A 12,683-nucleotide genomic window follows, 5' to 3' on the forward strand; every position below is an offset into this window, starting at 1 on the left:
TTTAAATGTAATATTCACTTTTGTTAATTTTATATTTCAATAACATCTCTTTCATTTTTATGCGGGCAGATATGAGACCCCGAAGCAAGTACTAGGTGTAACCCATCTTTGCTTTCGTCAAAATTTCCTTTTATTCCAAAATTTACTTTGTTTTTACTTCAAAAGTTGTTATTTCTGTTTCTTATTTAAACACTGAAGCTTACAACAGAATGGTAAATTATATTTTAAATGGGGACTTCGAATATATTTACGCGATCAAGACAAAACCGAAGTTCAAATTGTAACAACACATGCATGTAGTTTAATAATAAAAACAATGTTATATATATGTAACCTTTTACAATAAATATAAAGTAGAAGTACTTGAAAAGGTTCTTATCATTAGTTTAGTTTAAACCACTAACTTAAATGCAATAGATATAGTATAACTATCACTTGAAAAACGCGCAGGTAAATTTGACTCCTACTCTTTCCGGTACTAGACCTAGCAGATACAGACTTGGTAATTCTAGGGTTAATGAATTAGAATTTTGGTCGTACTAATTTCTTAGTAAATTTGTGGTAGATTTAATGTAGGTTTAGTAAATTTCACTAGCTATACTGTGGATAGTGTTTTATACAAATTGCAAATACGATAATTATTTATCAATATAGTATTTAGGTGTATGTTGATCTTAATGTTCTTAAGATATTTCCTCTTCTTGATTTCATCTGTCTATTATAAAGTTAATTTCTTTTGATTAGTTTGACCTTCCAACTAATTTCACTTTTATTAATTTCCTCCGTCTTTTCAGAGTAACAGAAGCGATCATAATGGCCACTTTAACAGTAGTATACGCATGTATTTTCTCTCCACATTATACAAAGGCGAAAGATGTGTTATCTAATCTTTTAGAGCTGATAAACAGAAAAACGTCCATGTTTGAAGGATTGCCATGGAATCAGGATGCAGTAAGAGCACCAAAATTAAAAAAAAAAAAAAATTAAAAACTAGTTTTACAATAAGTTACAGTACAAAAAGAACACATTTTATACACATGAACTCACCTAAGTTGCAAGAAACTAAGAATAGGACGCAGCTTAGGTGATTGGTTGGTAATACTAGGAAAGAACACATCCTGTATTATTCAAGATAAAATTAAACTAAATAGTAGTATGATAGTTTTTAATGTTATAGTTGTAACTCATGCTTTCAGCTTCCTTGAACGCTTATAAATGATGGGTTAGAAAAATTTAGGTACTGCAAATGGTAAGTTATTAACCAAATAATTGATTTTCTTAAATAATAAAACTTCCAAAACATAATGTTCGTAATAGCTAAATTGTCATGCTTTTTCAATTGTTTTTTTTTTTTTTTTATCAGTGCCGTTACTTTAAGAAAACAGATCATGTGGCATAAAATCACGTAGACATGTATACGTAACTCTGTTGGTGGTAGAAATATCAATATGTAAAGCTGTTGTTAAGAAAGCTATTTTTAATAGTATCCCACTTTTTATTTAAGTTCCCTCTATCTGTATTGAAGAGCCACGGTGTCACTAAGATCATGCTAGTGGGCCTTATAAGATAGTAATATTATTAAGTCCGTTATACCACATGGTAAGTCTTGAAAAAATCGACTTTTGATTATTATTATTATTATTATTATTATTATTATTATTATTATTATTATTATTATTATTATTATTATTATTATTATTATTATTATTATTATTATTGCAATAGATAGAGCGATTAACTCGATCGTGTTCATAAATGGAGTCAGTCCGATAACTTCTTCACGGATAACTGACTTTAACAAGGGGGCACGGTGGCTCACTGGTAGAGCGTTAACCTCTAGTGAGTGAGGTTCCTGGTTCGATCCCAGTTCGCGCCAAGTGGACTTTGTGGTGAACAAACACCGTGTTCGTGGGTTTTCTCGGGATTCTTCCATTTTCTCCCACTTTATTCATTCCACTATTGCATTCATTTCTCATCACATCATCACCTAGCCGGTATAACCGTGAAACGTAAAACTGAAGGATTTCATTTTATCTATAACTTTAACATTGGCTATCCGTATCCTATTCATTCATAAATCTACGTTTCGCGTAACGCTAATATGAAAACTTTAAAACATTTAAGAGATACAGGTTGCATCTACGCGAAAATATTTATACATTCTTAATCCTTCCTATAAACACAAGTCCATTCATTCATAAATATACGTTTCGCGTGATCATCTTTATTGTCTTTAACAGAGTTTATTTGTGTTATGTTTGTACTGAAAGAAGTGTTAAGATAGGCCTGAAATGGTTATTTTTTGTTATGTTTGTGATGAAAGAAGTGTTAAGATAGATCTGAAATGGTTATTTATGTTACGTTTTTGCTGAAAGAAGTGTTATAGTTATTTGTGTTACGTTTGGGTTGAAAGAAGTGTTAAGATATGGCTGAAATGGTTTTATGGAAACTGTTACGAAATACTTTATTTTTAATAAAGAAGTGCATACTCTGGTCAGAAAAATATTAATTACTGAAATGATTATATTTGTTACGTTTGTGCTGAAATAAATGTTAAAAATTGGCCAGAAATCGTTATTTACGCTGCGTTTGTACTGAGAGAAGTGTTCAGATGGACTTGAAATTGTTATTTATGTTACGTTTGTACTGAAAGAAGTGCTAAGATGGGCCTGAAATGGTTATTTATGTTGCGTTTGTACTGAAAGAAGTGTTAAGATAGGCCTGAAAGGTTATTTATATTACGTTTGTGCTGAAAGAAGTGTTAAAATAGGCCTGAAATGGTTATTTATGTTACATTTGTCCTGAAAGAAGTGTTAGGATAGGCCTGAAATGGTTATTTATGTTATGTTTGTGCTGAAAGAAGGGTTAGGAAAGGCCTGAAATGGGTGGAGCTTCTTTTCTAAAATTTCTAATATACTCCTTAATTTTAGTTTTGATATTTCGTTTGTCATGTCGGCATGCATTGTTCATACATAGCTAACTTCATAAAGCCCAGACTAAACGTCTTGATCAAAATATTGTTTGTATTGGTCAATGCCTTTCCAATGATGATCGGAAGTTTTGAAACTTGGGAATATCGGAATCGCAACCTACTTTTCTTCTGTATTAGACTGGGTATATTTTACAGACTTTTCAGCTACAGTGTGTCCTATATGTTTGTATCGTAACCACTTAATTTTAAGTTAAAACTATGGTTGATAGCATTTTTAAAATCATGATCTGATTCTGTCAGTTCATACACTGTAATGAAGAAACTGATACATACATTTGATTTTGTAAGATAAGAATGTGCTGATTTTCTGTGGTCATCTGAACTGCTACAAGTTGATTTCTTGAAGATCGCAGGCAAAACTTATATTTCCCTCTGTGAATGGTTAAATTCAAGTAATTTATGGTATCATTATTTTCTAATTCTACTGCAAATTTTATTTTGGAATCGATATTGTATAATCTATCAAAGAGAAACTATAATTATTTACTTTCTTTTACAAAAATCATCGTCTTATCATCTACATAGAGGAAATATTTGGTATATTTTAATTCTATTTGTTAAATTTTGGAATCGAAATGATTACTATATTAGTTAACAACGGGGACAGAGGGTTGCCCATGGTTAAGCTTTTTCTGTTGCTTGTAAAACCTATATTTAAATATGATAAAATAAAAACGCTTCCAAGCATATTTGTAATAGTTAAGTGATTTTATTGGAACTTAATCAACTCCTTGTACTGAATATAGCTACATTTTTAGGAATAAAAATATTCAGTACATGCCAACTACAATGTTAATGGAGCCCATTTTGATATTACTAGCATTAACTAATGATCAAATGTTAGTCTTTATTGTGTATATCTCATTCACATTTCTCGCGACATTTTCTCCTTGTATCGGAGTGCACCTGTCCTAGACATAAGTTAGTTTCTGTTACATTTCAATTTCTTGGAACAGGTAGAAACTTTCCTTGAACAAAGAATCCATGCATTTACCGCAACGAAGTCGTAATTTTGAAGAAAAGTCAAAGTATAAGTAACATTTAGAATTTAAGCAATAATATAAGCAATATATAGTGAAATGACGAAAATAAATTTTGCTGAAATTGAAGTAAATACCCCCTCCCTCCCCAGAAAAAATTAACAGATTTCTTTTTATTATATCTGTAACATTAAGGAATAAACATTTTGCCTAACATCTGACCTACTCATAAGATAACAAAATTTTAAAGAAGATAAGCTCTAATCTATTACATTCAAAAGGCGTATTCAAGAAAATTTTAACCATCTTTTTTATTTGTTTCTTTTTTGAGGATTATGTTGGCCATATGGAAATTTCCAACGTGCGGTTTAGTTATATAACTACCAAAGAAAGGAAAGTTTTTGAAAATATAAACTTAACAATCAAATCAAAACACAAAATAGGAATTGTGGGTCCGAAAGGTACTGGAAAGTCTACAATTTTGTATTTACTAATGAGATTCTATGATCCAGAAACAGGACATGTGGTAAGATATTGATTGTTTTTTAAGTACCGTATTAGATCAGAAAAAAATAATTTACAATTAATGGAATCAGTTCCAATTTCGTCTGAGTTCTTTCAATGTTTCAAAGTAAGATCCGTAGCTTTGATAGCTCTATAGTAATTTTCTTAATCAACATTTATAAGTTTGTATTACACATGATCTCTATGATTGAAAAATTAACCACTACGCCACCCAGTCCACTTTCCAGAAGAGATGATCCTAGATGAGAACACCGTCCTCGAGAATAAGAGAGTGGGTGTCTGTTCTGGGAAGTAGGCTGGCCCGACTGGGTGGCGTAGTAATTAACGCAGCGTTTCCCAACCGGTGTGCCGCAAATGGGCCGCTGGTGTGCCGCGAGGAAATCGAAACAAATTATTAATTCTATAGGAATCAAATTGCAAGACATAGGGGAAAATGTATATTTGTATTTCACATTACTATGAACCTCTACTATAAATCTACAATTTTAAGTTTCATACTGTGTTACTTTTCTGTACATTTTTAATGTTGGAAAACGTATTTATCATTATCATGACCATTATTGCTTCTTTATTGTTGCAGACTATTTCGTAACTTGAAAGTTTAACATATCATTCAATAAATTCAACAAAGCAAATATGTATACAAATTACCTACATTAGTGTTTTAAAAGTATAGGAGATTTGTTTATTTATTCGTTATTTAGTGATGTTCCCTTTCAGTTAAAGGTTAGATACAGTTTTCGAAAGAGGAAGTGTATTTTTAAAAACACAAGTCCTATATTTCATTGCAATTGTTTTTTATTTTAAAATTAAAATGAAAAATAAGCATAATGATTTACCACGGGGGAAAATCAGTGGTCGAGCTTTCTTCTCTGTAAGGAGATCAGTAATCACATAAAAATACCACGGTATTTTATATTTACAAATAATAATAATAATAAATTATATATATATATATATATATATATATATATATATATATGGGTGTGCCGCGAGAATTCAAGTTACACCTATAGTGTGCCGCAAGTTGAAAAGGTTGGGGAACGCTGAATTAACGTATCGGTAAGGTATGCTGGAGGTCCCGGTCCAGTTACTTTTGCACTCTTTGCGTTAGAACGGTAATTGATATTTATATAAAATGCTTTAATATAATATTCAAAGAAAGAAAAGTAGGACGTTAAACTACAGATTTCTTTTCAACACAGCTATATACAACAAACACACGAATTCGTCATTATCATTGAATAATGTTCATAGTTAATGTTATTCTTGTGATTTAGTTGCTGGACAACAAGAATATCATTGGGTATTCTATGAAAAACTTGAGAAGAAAGATGTCGTTTGTGCCGCAACAGTCAGACCTCTTCGACGGCACCGTGCTTCAAAACATTGAATATGGAATCCCCAATAGGAGAGTTCTAATGGAAGAAGTTAGAGCAGTAACTGAGAAAGCTAATGCACATAACTTCATCAATGCATTGCCAGAGGTAAGAATAGATTTTTTTTTTTTTTTTTTTTGAAAGATAAAAGTCTTTATATGCGTAGAATGCATATCTATTAACTAAAATCTGATTGCTGTTTTTATTTTATCATCAATAATAATTAACAAGTACCAGGTCACTTGTTACTTATACAACGTGTGAAGGCGTTTGGTTTGTATGTAGTGATATGTATCAGTTAATTTTGAAACCGGAAGTTATAAATTTTTACTACTTCCGGTTTTAGTAGAGAAATGGGATATATTCTTGGGATGCTTAATTGATACCAGAAAATCGGCTCATGATATCCATTACAGTCTTTATTCTATAGGAATCATTGTTAAAACCTGAAGTTGTTGGTAGGGTAATTAAGTGTTAGTTCCTTATTAACAAAAGTGTAAAATCATCATCATCATCATAGGTATTCTACCATCATTGGCAGGTCACTCGCTGCAACTCAGGAGCTTCCATGCTCCACGGTCTTCCGCTAACCTCTCCGTCTTCACGTGATTTCTCTGTTTTGATATCATTCATTAATTATAGTCTCCTTCGCCTTCTTCCTCTCTTTCCTGCCATTATACCCTCTAGTACATTCCGCATGATACGGTTCCTTCCTAGTCAATGTCCCAACCAGTTTCTCTTCCTCTTCTTAACAATATCTAAAAGTTTTCTTTTCTCCCCCACCATTTCTAACACCCTCTCATTCGTTTTCTACTCGATCTAGCTAATTCTTTCCATTCAACTCCACACCCATATTTTGAAAGCTTCGAGTCGTTTTTCATCATTTTGCGTAATGTCCATGTTTCTGACCTATACAACACAATACTTCACACGAAGCATTAGATACGTATTTTTCTCAACTCTTTATTCAAGATTCTACAAAATAGGTTTTTTCTTTCTCCTATAAGTTCCTATCCTTGCTTTTATTTCACGTGCACACTTTATATCACTACTAATAATTCTACAAAAGTATCGAAAACTAGTCTCATTTTCTATTTTCTCTCTTCCTATTTCTATATTTGACATCGACCCCTTCGTTCCAATCACCATAGCTTTTGTCTTTCTAACATTTATTTTCATTCCCTATTCTTCACAGTCCTTCCACGTTTTCTAACCTCTTATTGACTTTCTCTGCAGATTCTGCAATAGGCGCCATATCATCTGCAAGCTGTAAGGTGTAGAAAACCGCACTAAAAGGAAATTTTTGTGTAAGGGAAGGGGGAGACTGAAGAAATGAAGTTAAGATTAAAAACAATAGGAGCGGGAGAACTTCTTCCCTAATATCCATAAAAGCTTTAGACCTCAACCTTAGGAAGAGCACAGAATGCTTCTAGTCTTAGCGTAGAGTGACTAGATTCAAAAATAAAAACTCCACACCCATATTTTGAAAGCTTCGAGTCGTTTTTCATCATTTTGCGTAATGTCCATGTTTCTGACCTATACAACACAATACTTCACACGAAGCATTAGATACGTATTTTTCTCAACTCTTTATTCAAGATTCTACAAAATAGGTTTTTTCTTTCTCCTATAAGTTCCTATCCTTGCTTTTATTTCACGTGCACACTTTATATCACTACTAATAATTCTACAAAAGTATCGAAAACTAGTCTCATTTTCTATTTTCTCTCTTCCTATTTCTATATTTGACATCGACCCCTTCGTTCCAATCACCATAGCTTTTGTCTTTCTAACATTTATTTTCATTCCCTATTCTTCACAGTCCTTCCACGTTTTCTAACCTCTTATTGACTTTCTCTGCAGATTCTGCAACAGGCGCCATATCATCTGCAAGCTGTAAAGTGTAGAAAACCGCACTAAAAGGAAATTTTTGTGTAAGGGAAGGGGGAAACTGAAGAAATGAAGTTAAGATTAAAAACAATAGGAGCGGGAGAACTTCTTCCCTAATATCCATAAAAGCTTTAGACCTCAACCTTAGGAAGAGCACAGAATGCTTCTAGTCTTAGCGTAGAGTGACTAGATTCAAAAATAAAAAGGGACACTCATATTGTCAGTAAACGGGCATAGGTATTGCAATCCACCTAGGGTAATTATTGTTATGTCGTCATTAATGTAAGTACGGAAGAAGTAATCTTTATCTCCCCACGGAAGGTTATCGAACGTCGAAACATGAAATTTGCTACAAAAACAACTGCTTGAAAAATACAAAGTTATTTTTAAAATTTCGAAATCTTTCCAAACGAAGTCCCAACTATGGGATTTAAGAACATGCGAAAAATTATACACCGCAACTACGAGCCAAAAACAGGGCGCTTTTTTTAACATAACGGGACGCATTTTGTGACTCATTTGTATTTTTTTTTTTTTTTTTTTTCGGGACACCAAACGACTTCTGGAAGACAATAGTTCCAAACTTTTCAGTTAGAGGCGTCACATAAAGATCTTAAACCAAAACTGAACCGCTCTGTCATTTGTTAAGGTAATGCTTTATTAATTAACGTTGCCTATGAATATACACGATCTTCATGCATTTGTAAAATATCTAAATTAATTTTATAGTAAAATTATAAGCTAAGCTAAAGCGAAATTATGTGAAAATAATGTATTGTCATCGGGTTTCTGTACCGTACAAAACTTTGGAGCTCTAGTTAGTGTGGGAGTGCACGAAAATTAAGTTCCAAAATTTGACTCTAACAAATAGAAAAATAACCCAATGAAACGATTGTAAATAAATAAATAAATAAATAAATAAATAAAATTTTAAAAAAAAGTTCATCGTACAACACAGATTATTTTACCGAACATCATATAATAATTGAAGTACTATGCTTTCAACTATGTTTTCCATTCTTCAGTGTCTTTTTACCTTTCTTTCACTTTATTTTTTTCTCACTACTACTGAAGATATTTCTAGATAAATAGACGAAAATGATAGCTTTTATTTTACGCTTACTTATTACTCTTAAAAACCTGACTTACTAAAAATAATATAAAATTTACCATTTTTCTTTTGCTTGTTCTTCATAAGTGTCAGGAGATAATGAAATGCAACTTACCACAATCATAGATAATGTTACTCTGCAACAGAAAATATGAACCTAAAGAATGTTCAGTGTTGCCATCCATAGAAATTACAGTATTGTCAGAATAATATTTTCCCCAAAATCTAAGTTAAGGCAGCAACTAGAGGAACGAACTCAACTGCATTTAATTACGTATCATGTTATCTTGGTATCCAGTGAACTACTTTTTAAATAACATTATTATTTAATTTTAATAACTGTATGTTAAAACTATTTTTTTTTTGTTATTACAAACTAAATACAACTATTATTTAAAAAGTAGTTCATAGGATACCAAGACATGATATGTAATCAAATGCAGTTGAATTCGCTCCTCTAGTCGCTGCCTTAACTTAGATTTTGGGAGAAATGTTATTCTGGTAACATTGTAATATCTATGGATGGCAACACTGAAATTCTTCAGGTTCATATTTTGTGTTGTAGAATAACATTATCTATGACTGTGGTAAGTTGCATTTCATTATCTCCTTTCACTTATGAAAGACAAGACAAAAGAAAACTGGTAAATTTTGTATTATTTTTAGTAAGGCATGCTCTTAAGTAGCAAAATGTTAACTCCTAGGTTTAACATGTACAGGATATTAGTTCACACTGAGTTACTAACTATGCATTTAAAACATCTGTATTTTACTAAATTAACCATGGATATTGTACTACGTTATTACAATCAGACATTTCTCCTAGGGATATGATACTGAGATTGGTAATAATGGAATCACTCTGAGTAGTGATCAGAAGTTCAGATTGTCTTTGGCAAGAGCTTTAATGAAAGACCCTTCTATTTTGTTAATTGATATGGTACCCTCTGATCCAGACGAGGAAGTCAATGAGGTATGTAAGAACACACAAAACAGCATAGAAATAATGAACGTTTGTTTGTAATACCCCGTGATTTAGGCTAATTTTAGAGTTATGAATTCCCTCCCTATTTAATAGGTATCAGATTGCTTCTGCTATTTTAATGTACAGGTAGAATAATACACCTGACACCATGTATTATTATAATTGTTTACTTACGGATTGTTCATTATGATTATCAACAACAAGGACAATTTACTATCTAATATTTGCTAATTATACCAGTTTTTGCAGTTAGGTCTAGACTTAAGCTAACCCTTGTTCTCGCTTTTTTGTTGACTGCCTTGTAGCCTGTTTAGTCTTACCAGATTGACTAAGCTGTTTGCCAGACTTCTAAATGTATACACCACACTTCTCAAGACCGAGTTACTAATCGTACTCGGTTTGAGAGTATATGGTCCGAATACAACACACAACTATCAATTATGAAGTGCATCCAGAAAGTAAAATTCCCACGCATCTCATAGCTAGGAAAGCGTATGTTGCGCGAAGCAACTGCGTGCACGTGAGAGAATAAGGTCCTAGCATGGCGCATGCGCCAGTGGAACGTCGTGGCAGTGGTTGAAGATGGACATTCCTATTCTAGCTCCCGCCACATGTGAAGTGCGAGCAGTGATAAAGTTTTTAAAAGTACAGAGCATAGCGGCGATTGAAATCCATCGTCAGCTGTGCCAGATCTATAGCACATCATGAGCAAACACATGGCGCGTTGCTGATGTAGACAATTTGGAGCAGGACGCCAAAATGTGCAGTGGGAAGCCAACTGTCATCACAGGTGACCTTGTGATCCTTGCTTGGGAACGCATCATGAAGAATCGTCGCTTCACAATAACGGAACTTAGCGGTCAGTTCTTGCAGATTCCCTGATCTATATTGCACACCATAGTCACGGAGCGCCTGTTGTACTGGTACAAGAAGTTGTGTGCCAAGTGCGTGCCGAAAAACTGACTCCAGAACACAAAGCAAGGCGCATGGGGTTAGCATTGACATTTTTGCAACGATACAGCTGACGATGGATTTCAATCGGCGTTATGCCCTGTGCATTCAAAAACTTTTATCACTGCTCGCACTTCACACGCGGCGGGAGCTGGAATAGGAACGTACATCTTCAACCTCTACCACGACGCTACTGAGAGCATTAAGGAAGTTCCGCTGGAGCATGCGCCATGCTAGGACCTTCTTTCTTACGTGCACGCAGTTGCTTCTCGCAACATAGGTCTCCTAGCTATGGGATGCATGGGAAAGCTACTTTCTGGATGCGCCTCGTATTATGCTGGCCAAACAACATAATAAAACTACATTTATAATCAGTAATGCATGCAAAATTATCATCAATTATAAAATGTAGGAGATCTAAATATCAAATTTCTTTTGGGTATTTTTGCTGCTCCCCCCCCCCCCCTGTCTCTTTGCTTGTTGTCTTATTATAACCTATTAATGTATTTAAATTTTGTTATAACATGAATAGATTTTCACTGGCTGTTGAATGAATTGTATGCTTAAGTCGAGTCTAATAATATAGGTTATTATATATTCCTTTATTTAATAAACTCTCGTATATATAAGTACATTATACAAAAATTACATGATTTGATTCAGTAACGTTTTCAACTATTCCCATCAATTTATATGCTGATATATTTATACAAACTTTGTATATACTCTATTAGGTCCTGATTAGGTGCAAAATCTTGCCCGTATTACCTTACACTTTTCGTCTGTGTTACATTTGTAAAAACATATGGCTGGTTCCAGTGAATAACCGGCTAAGTCGGTAAAAGTAAATTTTACAGAAGAGTAGTTTAAAGGTAAATTTTACAATAGTTACCTGGCTAATTTTGACATAACCAAATGCTGTAACTTCCTCAAATTTATGAATTCGTCTTAGCCGCTTCTACACAATGTAGAACTCGCCAAAAGAAGCTTGTACAATCCGCGGCAAAAAACCTGCAACATGAGCATATAAGTTTATTGTGAAATGACGAAGTCTTTTGCTCCAAAATAAGTGTGCACGGGAGGAGACCAAGGCTTATCCTGGCGTGATTCGTTCCACTTAGACGTTATGTTCATTCCCTGTGCTGTTAGGCGTAGTTTCACAATAAACTTACATCCTCATGTTGCAGGTTTTTTGCCGCGGATTGTACCTGTAAAATCTAAATTCTCAAAAAGAGTCGACTTAGCCGGTTATTTACTGGAACCAGGTCCTGGGAGAACGTAGCAATACTTTGGAAATCGGTGGTACCAGTGATTCTAAGCAAAAAGGTTCAAATGGACATGGGTTCTATTCTCAACAGTTTGGGAGCCACAGGTTGTGAAGGGAAGTTATTGAGGGAAATTTGGGAAAGTTAAGATTATTTTAAGGTTATTTAAGGGAATTGTATGGCAACACTGATTTCTCAATATTTCTCCATAACTTCTCTTCCAAAGTTAAGAAATTGTAGCAGACAAATATGTGAGTTAATGCATTACTAAGTTATATTATGTGGAAGTTCAATTATTTAGAGATTTTTTTTTTTTTTAATTTTAGGGTTATGTTTAGCAGAAGAGGTCCATAAGCACGTAAAAAACATAAAATTTACAGGAGAAATGGATGATTCAAATACTTAGACCTAACATAACGTAAGCAAATCTAATCTAACCTAAACTAAACTAATGTTAGTAGAAATAAGCGAAATTCTATCTTTTTTTTTTTTTTTTTTTTTTGGAAAATTATGCTGAACCCTTACACTAACATAATGTAACCTAAACTAATCTAATGTAAACAGAACTTACCGAATTTATAACATTTTTTAGAAACAATTGCTGG

The 12,683-nt window shown here is 33.2% G+C and overlaps 1 protein-coding gene across 3 annotated transcripts in view; it reads left to right on the plus strand.

Annotated features, from left to right (window-relative positions):
- Positions 1–12,683, plus strand: part of LOC145670996 (multidrug resistance protein homolog 49-like) — a 150,445-nt gene that overhangs the window by 135,744 nt on the left and 2,018 nt on the right. For all 3 annotated transcript variants that reach the window (XM_081739632.1, XM_081739634.1, XM_081739633.1), the window contains 4 exons: positions 795–951; positions 4,304–4,498; positions 5,778–5,984; positions 9,704–9,850. In XM_081739632.1, the coding sequence (XP_081595758.1) occupies positions 795–951; positions 4,304–4,498; positions 5,778–5,984; positions 9,704–9,850 (706 nt within the window). The remainder of the gene's footprint in view (positions 1–794; positions 952–4,303; positions 4,499–5,777; positions 5,985–9,703; positions 9,851–12,683) is intronic.

Source organism: Thermobia domestica, chromosome 15, assembly GCF_964235325.1.
Source record: "Thermobia domestica chromosome 15, izTheDome1.hap1.1, whole genome shotgun sequence".
In the NCBI taxonomy this organism is placed as follows: domain Eukaryota; kingdom Metazoa; phylum Arthropoda; class Insecta; order Zygentoma; family Lepismatidae; genus Thermobia; species Thermobia domestica.